This window comes from Lytechinus variegatus, chromosome 18 (genome assembly GCF_018143015.1).
Source record: "Lytechinus variegatus isolate NC3 chromosome 18, Lvar_3.0, whole genome shotgun sequence".
NCBI lineage: Eukaryota > Metazoa > Echinodermata > Echinoidea > Temnopleuroida > Toxopneustidae > Lytechinus > Lytechinus variegatus.
Window position 1 is genome coordinate 1,063,151 of NC_054757.1, and position 23,392 is coordinate 1,086,542.

Below are 23,392 nucleotides of genomic sequence, written 5' to 3' on the forward strand. Positions count from 1 at the left end.
GGTGGGTTCACTAACTTTCTACCACCACTGTATCTGGACAGCATTGTAGCTAATCTTGGTTTAAACTATGGCATTTATGAACATCAGAGTGTATATAGGTACTGTTAATATTATTTAAAGTCAATATTTGCCAACAGTATGTCAGAAAATCTTTTGAAATGTTCATGTTATTATTAGAATATTTTTAGAATCACAATATTTATTTCAAAAGGGCAGAGGCATCAAAAATTCTGATAAGACAGAGGATTGGAGGGGTTTGCCATTTGGTTCATGACTGATTCTGTCAATTGAATCCATTATTCTTCTTCCCAATGGCACTACAGACTGATGTAGTGCCGTTGATATGTTGTCATTCTATTGTGCTTGTCAAGTGCCCAAATGAATAGTGCTAGTAAACTCTATAAAAAAGAGCTATTTGCAGTTACAGTGAAACTAAACACTGAAGAAGCTTAACAGAGTCTACTGTGCTCAGAGACTCTCGGGAGATCATTAATAGAGAGTTTTGTTTTTTAAAATCTGACATTATTATATTGAAGTGAGATTAATTTCTAACCTGTCTATTGATAATAATTTATCTGTAAAGCACTTAAAGATGTCTTTCTGATATATTAAGTGCTTGTAAAAGTTGAAGGTTTTATTATTATTATTTATATCATTGACTGATCAGTTTGATATTGCACATAATTAAAAAGTTATGACCTTTAACAAAATGTTCAGAATTGCATTGTGTGCTAAGGCAAGACTTAAAAAAAACTTGCAGGCTTTGTACAAGAATTACTCAGTTTCAATCGACAAGTGGTTAACAATGGCTCGCCCCTCTGATATTTCGTCTTTCAGAACATTCTGATACCTCTATTTCCATTTCTATTGTCATTTTTGTTTTCACATGACTTTGATAGACCTATCTAATGGCTTCATGTACGTATTAGAAAAATATATTATTTTAATATAGAATTTTATAAGATTTTTTTTATTGATTTGGACATAAGATCCGCTAATTCCTAAGATGTGATGAACTGATATTGTGGAGGGTTATCGTAAATCAATGAAGATTTTTTTTTCAGAATCCTTTCACAGAGCTTGTTATTAGTATGTATGCTCAATGTGAAATGGTCCAATACATAATCCTATTCTATATTGTTTAAGGTTTGTTCAGACATGGTGTGTCATACCCCGACAATGTTTGTCAGTAAAAAGCCAATTGAGTACCAAAGACTGACATCCTAAATTTTCTTCTTTCATTCTTTTTTTTGCATTTCATCATTTTCATGACTATATTTTAGTGGAGCCTGATGGTTATAAACTCCACACACCAAATTGAACATGAACTGGTTTGTGGTGGCCCAAGATATTGCCAAAATGAATACCTAATAGGCCCCATTGAAATCGGTGTAAATTCAGTTCAAAGGGTTATAAACCGAGTCAATTTAGACTGATTTCCATGGGGCCTTGGTATTCATAAGACCGCATCTTTGGACCCTATCGACCGATTCCCACCAAATATGGATTGTGGATGATTGTCATGATCATCATGATCTGCAGAGATGTGGTATACAAAAGTCTGAAATGCAATAATAGTTTTTTTTGTGATGCCATTTCTTTTGTTAGGATATATACATGTACTGTACTTATGAGGTGATGAACAGCGACAAGATATCAGTTTATGTTCATGGCAACTCCCGTAGGAACTCGGCAGGACAGCATTTTGCTGGTAAACGCCAAGCTGGTATATAACCAATCACCTAGGAAACATTTTACGTCTAGGTTAATCAGTCATAGTGGTTGACCTTATAGACGACAAATATTACTGTCTGGCCTTTTTTTATCGAAGTGGAGACGATGACAGAGGGGATTCGAACTCACAACCTTGTGGTTATGAGTCCAATACTCTAACCACTGGACCACACGACCCGCAAGATCAAGATTCGGTTACCATGGTCGGAAACAATTGTTTTTGTCCTGTCTCGAAAAATCAATTTCTTATCAAATTAGCACGAAATATATTGAAATGTGATGTCAAATTGTAAAGTCTTGACTTAGTCTGTGGATTTTTGGTCTGAAATATCATTCTTTATAAATTAGTGCACGTTCGTGCCAGGTGGATTGTTTGGTCACCCATATTAAAGAATATTGTTTAAGTCATCCAACGCAAACTACAAGATCCGTTGCAATCTGATTTTCAAAGAAATCATTTGATGTGAACATTCTAAACATGGTAGCGATGAATGTGCTAGGGGCGGCTGACTTCCAACAGGAAAGAATTTTCCGCGATAAAACAAAAGAACAAATCCTCTCTATGACGATGTACATTAGATCAAAAAGTATAGGTTCGATAGAAGAATTTGCAGATGAATTGGAATATACTACGAAGAGGAGCAGGGCATTGCCCGGATACTCTTTGTAGCATTGCGATTCTTCGCAACAAGATCCGTATTGGATAGTACTGCAACCATGAATGTTTGTAGCATTGCAGTCTGTTGCATCATGTCTTTACAAGCCTTTTAACACATTGTATGTGCAATATTATCTACTGGAGGGAGCACATGGTTTGCTTTTGGGGAATTCAGAAAAGTCCATGCATTTGAGAACAACAAACACTCCCTATCAGTATTATTTCTGTATATACCTCTCTTTAAAGATGTTTAGTTATCCAGTCATGGTCAAAGTAGAGTTATTTCTTTAACCATGGCTGTAAAACAATAAACTAGGGTTATTTCAGGGACAACGGTCATAGTTACATGTAACATTAAAGACGCCGGGTACCACTGGTCAAGGGTCATGAATTTTGTTGCCATCTCCATCAATGCATATAATAATAATAATAATAATATAGGATATTTATATTGCGCACATATCCACCTTGTTAGGTGCTCAAGGCGCTCCTATATTACCCGGCTAAGCTAGGCGTTCATAGCGCACACAGCTTCTTAAGGAATTTCTTCCTACCGGTACCCATTTACCTCACCTGGGTTGAGTGCAGCACATTGTGGATCAGTTTCTTGCTGAAGGAAATTACGCCATGGCTGGGATTCGAACCCACGACCCTCTGTTTCAAAGTCCGAAGACTAATCCACTGGGCCACAACGCTCCACAAATATAAAAAGTGTACAATATTTGTGTATATTAGCGCTTCTAGCATGTGCATGATTCAATGAACGATGCAGATCCTTGACCTCTGCCAAAAAGGTTACAAGGTACACCAAAAGCTTGTGATAGAATGCATAACCCCTCTGCAACTTTGATTGAAATAGAAACATTCTCTTCTACGAATAGATCAATCACTATTTCACCATCACATATCATTTTTCAAATGCACAATTCTTAGATACATGCCCAAGATGTATAGAATTATTTATACGCTGATTAAAGAAAACATGTCTCCTGGTAATAGCAGATGATGCTGATATAATTTTATCTTCTGTAGTATTTCATGGTCTTTGTATTTTGCATGTTGTTCAAGCTCAAAGGTTAAGGTCAAAGGTCAAAAGTATCCATGTACATTTGATAAACCATCAATCCTGCATAATACTACTAAAAAAATTATTGAATTGGCATCAATATTAAACACCTACTTAATGTGGATCCTGAAATCATTTTGAATTTTGAAATACATATACTGTGTAAATTAAAAATTAATAATAAAATTGTAGTTTAATGGAAGATGTGATCCATTTACAATCACAATTTGTATAAATGGAATCGTTTATGGATGAAGTATTATCACATAAAACATTTCCTCATTATAAAGTAATTGTTGTTCAGTTTATGTACTATGAATTTGGTACATTTTGAAATTCATTGTATTCTAGTTTGATGGATCTAAGGTATCTTTCATACTGCAGTATTGAGTAATTTGATTTATTCCCAGTACTATTAGATTTAGGCATTTTCCTGTAATTTTTCATTTGGTTAGAATAATTTGGTTTGAACACGTCAGAGTTCAGGCAGGTCTCTTCAATCTTTCTTTCATTATACTTTCCCCTTCTCCCAGCCCTATCCCATTCCTGTGTCTTCCTACCACTTACATCTACCCCCCCACCCATATCTAACATCCACCCCATCCCATTCCCTTCATCTCTCCATCACTTTTCCATACCTTTGCCCCTCTCTTGGTAATGCTATAAAGTAAATACTGACCCTTGACCTGTATATGGGCCCTTCGCCGAGATGATTGTTTGCAGTTTATGTGAAAAGTTACAATGCTATCATATTAACATGGCTTGAGTATTTCATAAGGAGGCATAAAACAGGGGTTGGTCATTAAGTAAATACTTCTACCCCCCCCCCCTCTATCCACTCCTCTCTTTCACCCTTTTCCTCATCTCTCTTTTCCTCATCTCTCTTCCTCTGTTCTCCCTATTCTTTCAATTCCAACCTCTCAACTTCTATTCTACACATTTTTTTAGTTTGCACAATTTCAACTACAGCAATTGTACTTTTGACCCCTAAAATAACAGTTAGACCTTTTTGTCAGTAAATTTACCTACACTTATGTTTCATGCCGAGATGAAAGAGGATACACGGACACTGTTATATAAAGGTTGATAATGTAGTAGCCTTGCCATCCCATGGTAATTACCATGGTAACGATGCTCAACAGCCAATCAGAATCAAGGATTCTATGATGGTTACCACTGGATGGCAAAGTTACCATAAAAGGACCTGTTATATGCAACCGGGCCCTGAGAATTGTAAGATATCAAATATTTTATTTCAATAGGATTTCTTGCAAGTTATGTGGTGAATATAATAAGGATACATCTATGAACACAAACTATTTGCATATTTGTCATTTATTACAAATATCTAATTCATAGCAATTTTGCAAGAAAAAAATCATTAATTAGCAATTTTAGAATACATGATTAGCAACCATTCATATTTTTATCAAATATGCTATGGATACAGGAATACCTTTTTTTTTGGACGGATGGATGGAATTGTTGACATAGTTGATATATTGCATATGTTGGAATATTCCATTTTCGAATCAACAAGGAAGATCATATATAATATGATGATATTCAACATGGAATAAATTTCTTTTTAAAAATATCAGTGTGTTTATCTGTATTTTGTGCGCTTATTTTGATTTACTATTCAGCTATTAAATTTATCTAGCTTCTTAAAATGTTACTCTAATTATTCTTTTAACATACCTCTCCAATTTCATATTCTTATATTTTTGTCAATGTACTGTCTTATAATCCACTTTGTCTAACAACTCTTAGTCTATATAATTAGATGAACTATTCATAAATCCATTTCATTTGACATAGTGCAAAATAAATATATCCAGTGAAAATGGAACCTGGGTATCAATTCGGGTATTAGACCAAGTGCATTGTAGACATTAATTAGACCAAATGATAGTAGACCAAGAGAACCAAGATAAATTATTGACAATTATCTTTGTCATTATAGACTGCCAAAGTCCAAAAATTTACTTAATCAGACCAATTTGAGAGATAAAAAATTGGCACTTTTACTGACAGGGGACTTGTTTTACTTGAACATTATACCCAGAATATGCTGACATATGGCAAACTGTTTTAACACATCCTTATTCCTTGGTTAGATTCTATTATGGATGCACAGTAATGTTCTTGATATCAAAAATTCATTTTTCATAAAAATATTTGTGTTATGTTAAGAAATCACAATTGTTTGCATCAAAAATTAAAATAATGATATTAAGGAATAGGATCAAATAGACCTCTTGCTACATGTATATGTAGATAAGCATACCTTGTTAGACACTTTATGTGAGAGTCTCCTGAATTTATTTCCCATGATCCAGGGCCGGTTTCATATAAACCTATAACACTATTGTATCTTTGTTATTTTTGTAACTACCATGAAAACCTTGACAGTAATTGGTTGCTCCGGGTTACCATTGCCATAATGACAAAATTCTAAATAGTTGTTACTCTTTACGAAACCGGCCCCAGCATTGATGTCCCCATTAATGTGATTTGCATTTGAAACAATTTTTAAGAATAATGTCAAAGAAGATCAACATAATTATCTCACCTTACACTATTCATACAATTAACCATGGGCCATTGCAATTTGCCCCCCCCCCCCTTTCCCTCAAATTACCTCTGAAACATGTTCTAGAAAGTTGGGTTTCAATCTCACTAAAATCAAATGAAAGATTACAGAATTATAGACTTCCTTCTATTTCTGTCAAACTTTGAGCAGTGCTGCTGAATAAATATTTGCCATCTTGGAATACATTGATTAAATAAAAGAATTGTTTCTATTCAATCAATTTATCATAATGTACATATTTACAACTCTATAATATTTAACATACATATATTACATTCTGCATTTCAGGGATATTTCACCAATCCCAAAGAAGATATAAAGGCTGAGATTTCACACATGATACACTTAACACTGATGGACTTGTAGCAAGACACGACAAAAGGCAAATTCTCTGACCATCATTGCTGCATGCATAGATTAATTCATCTTCATGATTTCTGTGTGTATTATTTTTTCCTCAATGTCGGCTAGTAGTTTATCCAAAGTAATCAAATCTTCATCACAGGAGAAATGATCCAACTATAACAAGGAAAGACAAGTCCACTTGATATCTTCTTAGTCTGCTACAATGTGGTGCATCAAAGGACGGAATGTTCACACAACTACAAAGCTACGTTCTTCAAGGGCTCAAGTGTTCTTCATTCGTCACATAGTCTGAATACACCAATGTTCATATTTCACATTCAGTTTTCGATTTGCATTCAAATTACAAGATGATCATGCTAATGTTGTTCCTATCGATCTGAAGTTGGTGCTGTTTATGGTTCTGCAATGGGAATGAAAGGGATAGAAGTACATGTATTATAACATTCTGCATCATGAAGACAGCATCAAGAGAGATCCATAACTATCAAAGATTAATGACAACCCACAAACCTTTGTCTACTCAGAATGTTCAAATGTTATTGATAGACCATACATATAACAGTTCCTTTCATAACATATAAATAACACTTGTAATATCATTTTTGGTCTTGTACAATTCTCCAACATATTCCAACTTTAATTACATCTGGAAACTATTCACTAACTGAGGTCGATACCAATCTTGGGGCTTGATACCTGCCCTGAGATGAATTTCATTATGATGATAATGATGATACATCTGCTAATAGGCATTAATAAAGGGCAATCTATCTGGATATAATCTATTCCGAGATGCACTATCATTACTACCCTGGTGTTTCTCATGCTCAGAGGAATCACTCCACCCTGGTATCCATTCACCAAACCTAGGCTGAGTTAGTACGATGTGTAATTTTGGTACAATTTTTCATCAATTTCTTGCTGAAGGAAACTATGCAAGTGTACGATTTGAACACATGAACCTGCGATTGAAAGACAAGATTCAGAACCACTAGACCAAGGCACACCCATTAGTCGAATGCAACATTTGACAAGTAAATAGACTTACCTGATAACATTTTGATTGATGACAGAAGTAGTTGGCGCAGACTTGGGTCCGGGAGATGGAGTGAAGATCTTGCCGCTGCTGTTTGTAGGGGGCGGTCCCTTCTTCAGCTTAGGGCGGTAGGGGTCATTGGAATGCGAGGGGTAAGGGTCAAAGGTGCCGGCCTTCGCGCCACCGATGATCTTGGCCGGGTGACTTGGTTTGAACGGAGTGGTGATCTTTTTCGTTGCGAGTTTTGGCTTCACGGGAGGCAGCGGTCTGTCATGAGCATAGGGGTTACCATCAAACAGCGCCTTGGGATGCATGTTGAGACGGAACGCTCCACCCTTCATGGCTGCTTTGTGCTGCTCAAGAGTTTTCTGATGGAGAAACAAAATCAATCATAACATAAAACTTTGCAATCAATTGCTAACACACACTGGCCAATCAAAATCTCTGTTGCATGCACTTTTCATTCAAAACACAGACCACTGGGCGTTATACAAAGTGTAAAGTGTCATGCTTAAATGTCAACATGCACATGGTATCTAACCGTAACCTTAGCGGTTGTGTGCATCTTTTGAGCATGACCTTTCCAATGCGGTGATGCATTATATACCTCACGCAATTGGTAATCCAGTGAAATCTTAGCCACACTTAAACTTTTGTGAAAAAACTCACAGGAATCAAGCAGAATTATTCTTTCATATTTGGGATCCTGTTAAACTTTTGTTACGAAGCAATGGTGACCATTTAACAAAGCTCCTCTCTAAAGTTATGAAGGACTTTAAGAAAGACTTCAGTGTGTAGTAGCAAAGTACGAAATGATCTTATATCACATCTCAACAGGCTACATGTATGACTATTCAAAATTATTTCATTTCTATACTTCAGCTGAGACTGAGAAACATTCAGTTTGTCATTTTTTTTTATATTTAAAGATTTTACATTTAAATCAACAGACTCCTAAAAACAAGTTAGCTTTCATGCATCTGGCAGAAAATGTGAGCTTTTAGGAAAGTTCGAAAAGTCCTCCCATTCAAAATGATATATTCCCTTTGATTCTGTTTTGATTGAATGTAAATTCCTACGGATGAGAAGATTATGCTACGGGCATTTTGCCTCATCGGTACTTGATTGAATATAGAAGGAATTCAGTGAGAGCCTCAAAGAATAAAGAAAAAACAAGGTTTGATATTTGAGATTCACTCGGGCATGACACATGCATAACGTGCAATCTCAGTAAAAAAAAAAACAAGTAGTCAGGAAAAAAAATGGTGTCTGAGAAAGCTTATCTATTATTTAACTTTACAACCTCAAAATTTGACAGTTTGAAGAAGAAGAATTACTCTATAAGAATGGCTAATTTTCTCATAATTAATTTTGCAAAAACCAAATTACTATTTTGGCTAGAGAACCTACCCTGGTAACTTATTGTTGTTTTTGCAGAAGCAGGTCACAATCGGTATTTCTATCATTGTACTTCTCTGTCATGACATATACATCCAGATACATTTTTTTAAGAGAGATGACTACTGTATCACTCACTACCTGTATGTTTGAACTTACCCTTCTTAATTCTTTTCCTTTGTCATATGTATTTGACGAATATGTTATGCCCTTTCCAAGTGTTAACCCAGGGTACCTGAAAGCAAAGATGGCAAAATTAAAAAATTACATCAGGGACAAATGTGGCGAGATCAAACAGTTAGTCATCCCTGAAAATGACATTTTGAGCATCTAATCTTGAAGATCTTTGTCTAAGTTGGGTACCAGCAATTATAGAGACCATTGATCAAAACAATGGGTTCACTTATTATAGTGAATCTTGGCAAATACTGAATGGTGCAAAACTCAATATATATTTTAGGAATGTACTGGAAGTCGTCCAATTATGGGGATTTTTTTTTATGAGCCCCCCCCCTCCCCCACCCAAAAATGGTTATCACTTCAAATATAAGATAATTTGGTGTCTGTAAACGCAAAAAAAAACAACGGCATATATTCTCCCAAAATGCAAATCAATAAGCAAAATAATAATAATAATAATAATCACCCTTAAAAGAGACCTCTTTTCATGGTAACATCCAAAGAATACCATTTGGGTAAAATTTTGGACCAACAAAGGGGTGCACCCCCCCAGACTGTGCACCCTAATTCCTGTAACACAAAGCTAGAGGCAACTGATCGTGTGTCTGATGTCTTTCATTGATTACATTGATTAATGTATGTGATCAATCTTAAAAATCAGCCATATATGATCAATTGCTAAGCTTTGTTACCGGGGGCCCAGTAGAAGCGCACATATTACTTACCCGTATCCTGTACCCTTCTTGCCAGGGTTTGTGATTACATTCCTTCCAGCGCTTTTGTGACCTTTACCTCCTTTCTTGACAGGACTGAAAGCTGGGACAGGTCCTGAAAGAGTTCCGTAGTGATTGCCAAGACCACTCCTAAAAGATAGAATAAAAACAATATATCGCAGCTGGATTAATATTTTATCCAGATACTACACAGAACAACTATTATTACCCAAGCTTTAGTTATATCACCTATTATATAGATATATGTACAAAACTTTCCTAATTCTCTTGGTTAATCAGCATATACTGTACTGCTACAATTGCCAACAATCATTATTTTCTTTTGTTTTGCAGTTTGAAAACATTAATATCCATCCAAAAGGAGACAAAATGGATTATAGTTGCAAAATTCATATAATAAGCTGCCAATTTGAATTTGTAATAGTGATTAGCAAATATAGACCAAAGTTTATATTAAAACAAATTTCACAATATACAGGAAGCATCTATGAATAAATAAAACCTCAATAAATTATGATAGGCATTTCATAGAGCTGTTTGTAAGTTACTAGCATTATGAAGCGGCCCCCTGGTCAGGTGACAGGTCATGTGACTTACATTTGTTTCTCTCCACTGCTGGGAAGGAAGGCTTTGCCGATGTTCTTTTTACCCTCCTTCAGTCTATCTTGTCTTCTCCTCTTGACGGCGTCACTGTAGGCTTCTGATTCAAACACCCTGGAGAACTTCTCATCAAAATAGCCTGCCTGGAGAGCAGACCTAACCTTGCTACCGCCAGGCAACATCTGCTTGTTCTTACCCGCAGCTTCATTGAAGGGTTCTAGTGAAAAAAAGTATATTTATGAAAATATATCACAGAGACTGCAAAATATATGCATGTATATTATTTATAAAGAATAAAACCATTTAGTTATCCATTTCCCCAATTCCTACAATACTGTAACCAACTATGCACATTTCATTCACGGGTTATGTGGGGAAATACAGAAAAAAGTATGTTTATGAAAAAATATCACAGACAGCATGGTATTCATAATAAATAAAACAGTTACTCTTATTATGGCCATTTCTCCCTTTTCCTACATTCTTGTAAGCAGCTATCCACTTTTCATTCATTAAAAGGGTATTATATAGGGAAGGTGGGGATAGAGAAGTATTTTCAAGAAAAAATTCACTGAGTCTGTATGTAAGAAGAATAGCGCCATCTAATGGGAAAGTTAGTACATGGTCAAATCAGATACAGTCGATAATAATAATAACAACCACAACAATAATAATAATAACAATAAATAATAATAATAATGATGATGATGATAATAATACCGTAATAACGATCATCATTATCATTATCATAAGTTGTTTTTTTTACTTACTTGAACCTGGTGGAACATATCTATCTCCAATGGAGACATAGCCCATCTCCTGAAAGAGGCCAATCCTCTCCATGTCCGTCTTGCCTGATCCTGACCCTGACATGGTGGCTTTCTATATCCTAGCTTGTCTCAATAAAAATAACTTTAAAGTGGCTGACAGTGTCTTGATTTCAGTTGGTAAAATAATCTGAAGGAAAGAGATTAAATTTAAAAAATATATATATATTGCATACATATCATTCAAGAACAATATCAGTCAATTTCATCTTTGAATACAATAAGTATCTCCTGTTCCTTATGATGCTCTAGTCTAGACTGTTCAAGTTTTTACTGGCAAGCTTCAAACTGCATAGGGATCAGATCAGCCTTCAACTCTTCTTCAAAATATCTCATGTCATTTGCAAAAAGTTGGGTATACCATTTATCCCACTTAAACTAGAAATAGAGTCAATCCCATCCAACAGAAAGTTATCTTTAGTTTAATATAAAGCATAACTATGAAAATCTAATCAAACTCCAGAAAAAAAAATCTAAAATTTGGCTTAATTTCACAAAATCCATGCACCTATTGGTCAGTATGTATGAAGGGGGGCATATCTGCACTCCTTAAAATTTAACTTACATGTAAGATAAAATATGAATTTCTTTTTATTACACAAAAAGAAATTAGTTGATAATGTTCCCTACATTCTTGTAAATGTGCCAAAAATCACACAATATTTGAGAGAAATATATTATTTTCCATTTTGAGTAGGATTTTTTAATGAATATCCTTGTATGTATTGCACTTGCAGGCGAACGCGAATTGCAAATGACCTGTGCCCAATTTGCGCTCCCCATTTTGGATTCGGCACTGAATTAATACGTGTGGGGAACTGCAAACCGGCTTCAAATCATTGACGAGACATTCACAAGGGCAGGCAAGGAGTGAATCTGTGTCTGATGCCATTTAGTCACTGTAGAGTAGAATATTGGCAAAATTTGTTACCTTTTGCATCCCTCTGAGAAAATCCGATCTTCTCGACAAGCATCAATTCAACAAATCACCAGTTTGCAAGTAGAGGTCTCCAAATAAGTAAAATGTGATAAAAACCAAATTTATAGCATTTCAACCTCCATCTGACTTAATTATCTTACCTTTGTCTGCTTCATTTCTTTTCTAAAGCTTTGCAAAACAATCGTGTGCAAATTAAGGTCACACTTTTTAAGCCGAGTGCGCACTAGTCGACCGCCATGATATCTTGAGAACGTGATATGAGCGAAACCCTTGACCTAACGTTAGACCTATAGTATTCCATCAACTTCAAGTGAATTTGACTTTGGGATCTTGCCTTCCGTCTGGTATTTATGAATTTGATTAATTTTGTGTGAACTGTGAGAAATTTTGGATTGAAAATCAACTTCATGATAATTTTTGAAATGTGTGCAAATTATGGTCACCCCATCATAAATCAACAAGACAACACAACACTCAACAGACAACAGCCAAAAAACTAATCATCATACTCATACTAGTGTAGTGAGTGATTGTATTACCGACCGGCCTTGTATTACCGAACGCGCGCATCATATGCGTCAGAAAATAATCAAATACGCTCCAACCTTTGCAACTTCCTTCCAAAGGGAACTTAAATAGAAAAATTATCAAAAACACAATTTCGAAGTCTTTATATCCTCAAAACAATAAAATATGGTCAAAATAGCTCATCAGTGACTTTGTTGTTTTCCCAACTTTTCCCATAGAAAACACACGTTCGGTAATACGATACCTTTTCAAGTGACCAAAATTTTTCACTTGCGAAGAGGGGTTCGATCGGAAGCTGATGTCGTAAAAATGAAAAACAATTTCGGCAAAATTTCTGCATATTTATATATTGTAGGTATTTGTGTATTTATGGTGAAATTTTGGTGAATTTTATTGGAAAAATGTGTTTGATATGATCAAATTCATGAAGTGTTCGGTAATACGATCCACTACCATAGCCTAGGCTAGGCCTAGGTTTAGGCTATAGTCAGTCTAGAATCTAGTCCTAACAATTTTAACTGATAAACAACACTAAGTCGATCGAGTTAGAATAATATTGAAATTACATATAGATCTATTGCTTTGCTGCCTCCCATCTCTCTCTCCCAAAAAGAGCAAACGTCAATGCAATGAAATTGAATGTTGTTGTCACATTCCTAGCTGGGCCTGGGGCTCGGTGGGAGCCGGGAGAAGCAAGGTCGAGAATTTGAAGTTAGGGCCTAGAATGCTAGATAATAACACAACCAGAAAATAATTACAATTCAAAGATATTCGAATAGAAGAAAGTCTCTCACTTTGTCTTACCGGTTCAAATTGAATTATTTAATGTCAAATTCCTGGAAATTCTCAGCGAAAAGTTAAGTTGTCAGCTTAGTTTACGCGTCCTCCCACATCACAGCCGATCACCGGACCACATGCACTGACGTTACCCGAGATTTCCCGCACATCAACTCTGATCGAAGGCCTATTGTACTCGCGGAGATTAATTGTGCATGATACACAACATAAACACACGTACACAGCAGCTGATGATCCCGATGTTGCTTGGTTACGTTACCATACATTGTACACACAGTAGCGCTGAGGGCGTCCCAAGCCTACCGGCAAGGGATCGGGAGTTCCGATTTTAGTAAAATATATAACTGGGGGGGGGGGGGGGGGCTGCAGGGGCGCCGCATGCAAGGCCTTCTCAAGAAGGGGGGTGTGAAGGCACTGATTACCGACAAATATCGGTATGTATCATCTTTGGTACCGATTACCGACGACCATGAGTAATGATAAAGCTCCCCTTTAGGAAGAAGTAAAACAGGTATGTATGCAGATGATGTCTATTTTTGTCCGAGATCTAGATTCAGTTAAAGTAATACAAATTTTAGAAAAATTCATAAAAGTGTCAGAACTTAAAGTTAATAGCGATAAGACAAAGGTTTTATTATTAGGTTCCTCTCAAGGAAAGATCATATGATTGATCTTTGGCCAAAAAGTGGATTTTGCAAAGATTCTCGGTGCTTTTTGTATATTTTTTTTTTCTTCTTTAAATGTATAGAAGTAAAAGAAAAGATTGAATTATATAATGAAATATTAAGTAAATAATAAAGAAGTTGTTAAACTGGTGGAAGCAAAGAGTTTAACCTTAATGGGCAAAATGCAATTATTAGAGCAGTTTACCTTTTCGAAATTCACATTATGTGGCCGCATCTCTCACATCAACCATAGGATGGGTTTACGTTGAACTTGATCAGTTGGCTTTTAATTTTTGGGGGGATGACAGAAATAAGATTAACGAAAGTACGATGCATTTAGATTACCATCAAGGCGGTTTGAAAATGATGAATTTTTAAAGGGGAATCCAACCCAAATAAAAACCTGTTTTTATAAGAAAAAGAAAAATCAGACAAATTGATAAATTAAAGCCTTTTTGAACAATATTGGACAAATAACAAGAAAGTTATGAATTTTTAAAAGTTGTAAATATTGGTAATCACTATACCCATGGAGACTTTGAATTGGCCACTTATGTGATGTCATAGTGATGTAAGGCAAGGACTACTCTTCCATGGACTCCAATACATATTCTGGCTAAAATGTCATTTTCCCCAAAAGTTTTATTTCAAATTATATTTTTCTTTCATGAGGACATTAAACAACTACTACCTGGGTTATATTTAGATTACTGCCCCCGGGGAATGGGTACTTACAGGAGAAAACCACAAATCCCTGATAATAAAGTACATGGCCTATATTTACTTACTGCAGTTGCCAATTTGAAATCTGGTATTAATGATCTCAATTTTAAAGCAGCTATATAACTTTCTTATAATTGTCCGATTTCTTTCAAACTTCCACCATTCTGTTTAATTCATTTTTCTCCTTCCCAACACAACATTCTATGGCCAAGGCTGGATTCCCCTTTATTGGTTAATAAAGGCACAGAGAGTTATGTGGATTGAAAAACTAAAAGAGAATAATGCAATGAAACGGAAACAATATTTCAATTATGCCACAAAACACCTGGGAGGAAATTTTATATTTTCTTGCGATTACTTGCTTGGATTGTTGGTGATATCATTGCCGCAATTGAATTGAAACATATTATGGATTATGGTGGAAACTTAAGGTCATTTTCGTTCCAAAACAGGGTTAAAACAAATGATTTTCATATGATAGATCAATTTATAAAATTTATAAAACTATTCCAGTCAGCTGGAAACGAAATATGAAAATAGATAGCAAAGAGGCTTCTCCTACGTTAGAAATATCATTATCTGGAAAAAGAATTTTGCCAATAGAGGAGTTATATCGTTTATGCATTAACTGATGTTTTAGAAAGGATAAAAACAAATATAGTTTTTCTTATGAAAAGATTGAACATATTTTTATGAGACCAAGACAATGACTCTGAACAGCAGATTAAGAGAGTTTCAGTTTAAAATAGACCTGCTTGATTGATTAATACCCATTATGTTCATGATTGCAAAGAGTGTTGACAATGTTCAATTTTCAGGTAGCAAGAGTTATTTAGTTCTATGACCACCCTCTCCATTGTTACTCTCAGCTCGCTTGTTAACTGTGCTTTTAATTTTTAATAAAAAAAAACGTGCTTTAATCTTCCTTTTCATGAGTCTCAGCGAATATGATTTACTGGTGCTTTTTTTGAATCGGTTAATTTAAACTTTCAGGTCGCACTAGCACGTGCTGCTAAGTTATTACGCAAATTATTACAAGTGAAAGCAAAATTTCAGATAAAAAAAATCAGCTCTCGCTTTGCACTCACAACTATCGCTTACTTTTTTTGCCCACCCTCTTCATGGTTACATTGCTTCGAATAACCTGCATGCCTTTAGTTCTAAATCTGCAAAAATTCAACTCGTGCTTTGCGCTTATTTACTGTTTTCTTTCTTTAAAAAAATTACTTAAAGAGTCTATTTCTTTAGGTCGAATATCTAAATATTTTATCCACTCTCACTTCGCGCTTGCTCTATTTGATTGGTGAGACATAACCTATTCATGAGTCACTGCAAACATTTTCTTATTTTCAGATCAGTTAATTTAGTTTCAGTTGATTTGAATAAGAGCTATACAAAAAGTTGCTAGAATGTTGAGTTTTCTGGTAGGAATTTTCAGCTCGCACTTTGCGCTCGCATCAATATTGTTTTGTTAAAACATCCATGATGGATTTCTCAATCAAACAATGTTTTATTGTATTCTCTCCAATCAAAACACACATTCACATTCCATAAGCAAGATATTTGAAACATGATTATAAATCCATAACCCATTATACAAATTTTACATCAAACTTCAAAGATACCAGAAATTAATACTGATGCGTTTCAGCAATTACAAACTGAAATATTAATAAGATTTATTGAATGACAAGAGAGAAAAAAATGATAAAAGGTGATGTTATACCCCCCCCCCCGTCCTTAGGTTATAGGAGCACCCTCCCCTTTATGCCTATACATGGAAGGGACTCCAATTCTCCGTATTTTTCTTGTTTTTTCTGTGTTCTTGGGATTTTTGGTTGTTTTGTGGTCTTGTCTCTCGCTGTATATATACCTCTGCCTCACTCTCCCTATTGTATTCCTTTAATTTATATTTTCTCATTTCCTTAAATGTAGAGACATCTTGCCTCTACCTAATGCCAACCTTCTTTCTTCCCATTCTTCTTCTTTAAATTTCCTTTTAATTTCATCCATGGTTATGTGTGCACCCATTTAGCTCTCTTAGAAGATTAAAAATTTAACAAAGATACAAAATGATTGACTAAACGTTCCTTTCCTTCATCATTTTACCTACAAGAATTTCTTCCCAGAATTACACACAGATATAAAACCAAACATCTCCTTACAATTATCCCAAACCAAACAAGCATATTTTATATTCCCTGCATTCCAAAAATAGATGGCGATAAGACGATAAGTTTCCTCCTCTTTTTTTGCAATAACAACAAAGATTATTTTGCGAGATTTTAAAACGGAACAAAATGATGGTTTGTGTGAGCAATGCCGTGCAAATGAGAGAGTTGACGATGTCAGGCTCACTCACTATTTCTTTTGTTTTTTATTGTTTGAATTATACAATATTTCAATTTTTACGAATTTGACGATTAGGACCTCCTTGCCTGAAGTACAAAATGTTGTAATGGAATTCCACGTGTTCAGGGAGGAATGAAACTTCATTTCACATGACAATGACGAGAAAATCAAAATATTTCATATTTCAAACAATAAAAAACAAAAGAAATAGTGAGTGAATGACATCATCGACTCTCTCATTTGGATGTAGCAGGCTCGTTCATAATAACTGTTTTTGTGAAATGAAGCAAAATTTTGAAATGTCATTACTTTCTTATTTTACATCCGATTTTGATGAAATTTTCAGCATTGCGCTTGTCTGATTTTTCTCTATTGATTCAAATCAAGTTTTTGTTGGGGTGGACTTGTCCTTTAAAGGACAACCCCAACAAAAAGATGATTTGAGTAGAAAGAGAAAAATCGAACAAGAATAACTTTGAAAATTTCATCAAAATCGGATGTCAGATAAGAAAGTTATGACATTTTAAAATTTTGCTAAGTTTCACAAAACGGTATAGGCAGATCCCGGTCGGTGTGCAAACGAAAACTGATGACATCATCCACTCACTATTTCTTTTGTAATACTAGTATATGCAATATGATATATTTTCTCCTCATTGTCAAGCGATATAACGATTAATTCATGCATTGTTTAATACTGTATGGTTCAGTCAAGTTGGTCCTTATTGTCTAATCTATTGAACTATAATTCAAACAATAAACAAAAGAAATATTGAGTGATGCTGTGATGTGAAATCACTTGTTTTGTGAAAAATAAGCGAAAATTTAAAATGTAAAAACTTTCTTATTTTACATCCGATTTTGATGAAATTTTCAGCACTAAGCTAGTTTTATATTTCTCTATGATATTCAAGTCAGCATTTTTGGGGTAGACTTGACCTTTTACTATTTTTTTGGATAACATATTGGCTTTAATTTGCTATTTTCCTATTTTCGAGTAACATTGCAAAGTAGTCTGCAGGCACAGACCCTCATTGGAACTTTGATCAACAAGTGTGCCTCCACGCGAAGACTAGCACATACAAAACGAGCCTTCAGTACACAAGGCATGAGTAGGCTGCACATTCAGACCCTTGTTTCGAGTGAAGGGTTTGCCCAGCAGACTAATTGCAAAGTGCTATAGAATACAGACATGAAGTTTCACCAGAAAAAAAAAAGGAGATCGAAGGAGTTGGACCGTTGGATCTTTCTCCCCCCCTCGCTCCGTTGTGACGCATTCTGTAGTTTAATGCATAGAGTTACACGAGTTTAATGTAAGATCGCATGTGTGTGGGTGCTTGGTACATGGTCGGTCCATCACATGACAAGCAGCTGATAACGTAAACAATCCTTTTGTTTCGCACAGCATGCATTACCAGAAACTAGGTCTACCGTAACGGTACGGTAAGTGCGCAAGACTCGGCCGCCGGCGAGCCAGCTAGGTAAAAAAGTCGAGGTTTCGTAATTATGAAACCGCGATGCGCCAGGCTCCATCTCTCATTTCGGGGTTGGCCTTTAATGATTTAATAATCATTAATTTAAATGCTGTGTTAGATTGTGATCTCTCTGGATGTGACAGTTAGTTTGATTGGATTCTAAAGGTAAGCTTTGAATGTCGAAAATAGAGCCTTTAAACGTTAGAGGGGTTATTTTTATTAGGTTATTATAATAAATGCCGGTATGTAGCGACAGCAGCCAGGCCAGGCAGGGAAGAGCTCCGCCGTAAGCTTCGGGCATCCGTAGGCAGGAGCTGAGTCTAGGCCCAGCCTCATAGATTGTCATGATTGATGTGGAACCGGCTCGGCTACAAATAGGCACTTCGGGTTAAAGGCCTGGGGGTGTTTCACAAAGATGTCTAGTTGCGCGCAGTATAAAAGGCATGACAGCATTGGACTGGTCGATCATGCCAAGACGACGCGCACTACTGCGTATTGATCAATAAAATTGCGAGTTGCATATCATGTACACGTCGACATTTAAGTGTGACCTAAGACATACTTAAATCTTTGTGAAACACCCCCCAGGTCACACTGCCCAAGCATTGTTGGAGCGGTCGTGGAGCGGTAGGGAGAGAGGGTCGAATTTCGCACACAAAATTGGGCCTTGGGGGAAAAAAATCAAAAACAAAAAAACCCAAATTGAAAATGGTGATGGACGGTAGCGAGCGGTGATGATTTTTTTCTCTCCGCTCCACGACCGCTCCAACAACGCTCGGGCGGTGTGACCAGGCCTTAATAGGCACTGCATGTGCAACTGGAGATTAACATTCCTCAATTTGTAACTAAATGATTTTAAAAGAGGAAAATTTGCAAAGTTTATCTAATCTACGTAGAGTAGAGATCCTAACTGTTACTGTTACTAGTTGTTGTGTCCGGACAGGTTGTGTGTCCGGACGATCAATTTTAGAAAGTCATTTGGATTTTAATTGGAAAAAGTTACAAGCGAAGTTTCATCAATTTTTAGTACAAAATGTTGGAAAATATTCTAGATAACAAAATAGAATTCAACTATTGAATTCATTCAATTTTGCCATAATAATATGTGTTACAGTGTTTATATCTATATAATTTTATAGAATTTTGCTGGTTATTTTACTCTACTTACAGTATATCATATTACCCTTATATAAAGTTTTGATACAATGTAGGTGGTCTACATTTTACGAACTTTGCTTTTTATTAGGCCCCTCCACTATTTTTCATTTCATTGGTACGTTTCAATCCTGCGTGTGTTATGTATTTCTTCATTGTAAACATGATTTACGAAATGTACTTTGATGATTGTGGAATATGAATATATCAATAAATAAATAAATAATCAACACTTTGATTGTGGGCATCAACAGAATGACAAGACATATTTTTAGTGTAATCTAAAGACAAAAAAGAAGGCTTCAAATTATGAAGTGTCCAGACACAAGACCTTACATCCTACTACTACTACATTGATTCTTTACTCCATCACTCAATTAATTTAAATTCATGGTTCCATACAGGTTTAATATTTTTCATAAGAAATAAGAACTGAACCCCCCCCCCCCTTGGCCCCACTAACACTACTGCGAGGTTAGTACAATGTAGTATAATAACCTCACACCAAGAACCGCGTTTGGCAGTGAATTTCTAACTAGTGGGTCGTGCATGCTGTGAAGCCACCTCTGCCTGGCATCCACAACACATGACTTCTTAGGCCAAAAAGGCAAAGCTTCAATCTCTGTATTTGGTTGTTCCACTGAAAAGACTTGGCCCCACTCACTCACCAAAAGTAAAATTTCAGAAATTATTAAATAAATCCCCAGAAAGGACAGTTATTCTTGTCACACGATTTCTATGCTTTGGCTTGATTTTTCTGTTTGCAGCGGCATATAATGAACCCTTGAATGCCCTGGCCCAGCTGCATTCAGGCTATGCATCAGTGCATTTCACACTTGCACTGTAGTTGCAGTGCATTTTGAACGTGATTATTCAATTTAGGTCTAACGTTACTTCATGTACCGGTATATCAAGATCTTGAACGTACGTGTTGTATGTCTGTAGTGAATGTAAACCAGGATTTGTTATTTAAATGATTCAGGATTCCTGAGTTCTAATATTAGGGCAGACATTGTTCATGTTTAACCCTGGAATCTGTTAAATGTTGATTATTTTTGCTGTTGAGTTAACTTGTCATGTCATATTTGTATATATTTGCTAATTTTATATCGTTAATATTTTTAATTTGTTATGCACCAGTGAAAATAAATGTAAACTTCCTTTTAAGGGATAATGAAGTTTTCAATTTAATCCAGTTCAATTCATTATCACTGATGAATTAGAGATTTGAGAGCAAAAATCTCTTTACTCGAAGATACGTGCCACTTGTTTGCATCAATCGCATTTAGTACTGCATGTGTTCAAAGTCTAGAAAACCATTTCCTGACTTGTAATATGACAATCATTATTTTGTATCTTTTTACAAAATGTTATCAAACTTAAAAAATGCAAAACCATTTTTTTCTGAATTATGACAAAAAAATTGCTGATATTATGTTGCCATATCTTGGCTTTTGGCATGGAAAGCAGTTGTGCAATATCAGTGGGCTGATATTCAACCAGACATATTACTTGGAAAAAAGATCTGCCATTTGGGCTGGAATAGATTATAATTCCTTTATGAGAACTTATCAAAATAAGACACACATCTACTTGTGCTTTTTCTCAAGTTCTGAAATCATTCAATAATAATATGTAATCAAGGCAATGTTTTCTCTTTTTTATGAATATGTTATTTTGTATGGTATATGCATTCCTAATTGTTCACATTTTACATCTGTTTTTTTAACCTTTTACTCATGTACCTATTTGAATTTGAATGAATAAACAAAATGAATTGAATTGAATGTCATGCTACTCATTTGCAATACTGTATCACACTTTCTACTAGAAACAATAGGTACAATTTTTGTTAGACATAACATGGTCATGTTGTTGGATTTTCAGATTCATATTTTCAGATCACTACATTACATGTAGCTGGCATTTATCTTTAAAAATTAAAGAGATCTAATGTAGGAAAATAACTTTTGAGTCAGATATTACTGCTTTATACTCATTAATTGAATGTCTAGACATCTTTAATTGATGTATGTACATATACATGGAGCTAAACCCGAATTCTTTATACTTTATAATTTATGTTTGTATCCATAATATGCCCTATTTAATAGAGCTGTGTGCATGTGAGATGTTGATTGTAGTAAGTACCTGTAGATGTAGGGCTATGGGTACATTGTTGTTAAAAATAAACAAGAATCAACTTGTAATCCCTCTAATTTGTGACCCTTAAACCCTGGCAATGTATTCAATGTGATAGAGCTGCTCTCAGCCAAGCAAATCATTGAAATTGAAGTGTGTGTATTAAAAGGGAGTGTATACTTCACTTAATGATAACATGATTTAGACAATATTATCAGGATAATGAATTCAATATTCCCTTTTTTTGCAAGATTGCAAATTTGAATGTGTATTTTGAAGATTGTTAAATCATTTCTGTCAAAGTTCTTTTGTTTGTTGAATATCTAGCCCTCTATTCTTCTGTATTGTGTACTTATAGTATTGCAAGGTTATCTGACCGTATTTTGTGAACCCTTTTATCTATGTAAAGTTGTTTGTTTTTTCAAAATAGCAATTGGACAGTGAGATATAGAGTACACAGTTAGACCAGATACTTTGGAATACATGCAACTTCATTACTTTGTACCATTTGCCCACTAGATCAAGAAAAGAAAAAATAGAAGTGGTAACTTGTCAAATCTGGTTACAGCATGTATATGGTGGTTTTGTATTAAACTTTGAGATAACAACAAGAAACCCTTTGAAATGGTTTCCAAACTCCTAAGCCATGAAATTTACAGCAGAGACGTTATTTAGTAATTGTAGATTTGTGGTTTATTAATAACTTATGTTGTTTTTATGTGAAAGGTTGCTGACAGACCTAATGTATTCCTGAGGAATTCTGCAATCTTGTATCAAGATTTGGAATGACAGAGAGATATTTATAATTTAAAGGAGTAAAAGGACACAACAATGGATAGGAAAGACGCCATCAAACTTCGTAAAAAATATATTGGGTAAGTTGGGATCAAAACCTATTCCTTCTCTTCATGCTTCATATTCTTTCCTAAAGGAAATACACAGCAAACAAAAAATATGGTTCTAAGAGGTTAGCATTATTACAAGGTATTATTTACGGGTTGTACATCATTATTAAAAAATTAAAAGAAAATAAGGTGAGCTACATACAATTACAACTTGAAAGGTTAAAAAATGAAAAATAATGTAGAAATAACGCAGAAGATCTCCCAGTCTCACTTGTAAAGAAAAGAGAAAGAGTGAAGAGAGAGACAGAAAGAAAGAATTCTAGGAATAGAAAGGAAAGGAAGGAAATAATACATCGAGAGAGTGGAGAAAGAAAGACAGAAGATAGAGAGAGAGAGGGGGAGGGAGACAGCCTGAGGAATGGAGAGAGAGAGAACCAAACCTTTATTATTGTGGAGGGGGCAGTAGTGAGGCATTGACTCTTTGGATGGTGAGATACCCAAATTGACTGTCCTAATTTTTGATCTAGACATCTTGTTGAGAGTGAGATGAATACCAGTTGTGGTAACGATCTCA

The 23,392-nt window shown here is 35.2% G+C and overlaps 2 protein-coding genes across 3 annotated transcripts in view; one reads left to right on the forward strand and one right to left on the reverse strand.

Moving 5' to 3' along the window:
- Positions 1-4,785: 4,785 nt before the first annotated feature.
- Positions 4,786-13,735, reverse strand: LOC121431789 (UPF0602 protein C4orf47 homolog). 2 transcript variants are annotated; one of them, XM_041629490.1, is made up of 7 exons: positions 13,468-13,735; positions 11,139-11,325; positions 10,366-10,585; positions 9,760-9,897; positions 9,014-9,089; positions 7,469-7,824; positions 4,786-6,820 (listed from the first exon to the last, which is right to left on the reverse strand). In XM_041629490.1, the coding sequence occupies exons 2-7, from the start codon at positions 11,239-11,241 to the stop codon at positions 6,772-6,774; spliced, it is 942 nt and encodes a 313-aa protein (XP_041485424.1). In that variant the 5' UTR covers positions 11,242-11,325; positions 13,468-13,735; the 3' UTR covers positions 4,786-6,771. The 2 variants fall into 2 exon arrangements, with proteins under 2 accessions (XP_041485424.1, XP_041485425.1); XM_041629491.1 differs by having other exon boundaries at positions 13,458-13,735.
- A 4,951-nt stretch (positions 13,736-18,686) lies between these two features.
- Positions 18,687-23,392, forward strand: part of LOC121431670 (5-phosphohydroxy-L-lysine phospho-lyase-like) — a 41,132-nt gene continuing 36,426 nt past the window's right edge. The window contains exons 1-2 of the mRNA XM_041629316.1: positions 18,687-18,841; positions 22,700-22,848. Coding sequence (XP_041485250.1) covers positions 22,805-22,848 — 44 coding nt within the window. The 5' untranslated portion in view covers positions 18,687-18,841; positions 22,700-22,804. The remainder of the gene's footprint in view (positions 18,842-22,699; positions 22,849-23,392) is intronic.

Coding starts and splice junctions, on each gene's coding strand:
- LOC121431789 (XM_041629490.1), bottom strand. CDS start 11,241: ATGTCAGGGTCAGGATCAGGCAAGACGGACATGGAGAGGATTGGCCTC. Junction 10,586..11,138: donor ATATGTTCCACCAGGTTCAA/GTAAGTAAAAAA, acceptor TTTTTTCACTAG/AACCCTTCAATGAAGCTGCG. Junction 7,825..9,013: donor AAGGAAAAGAATTAAGAAGG/GTAAGTTCAAAC, acceptor TTTCTCCATCAG/AAAACTCTTGAGCAGCACAA.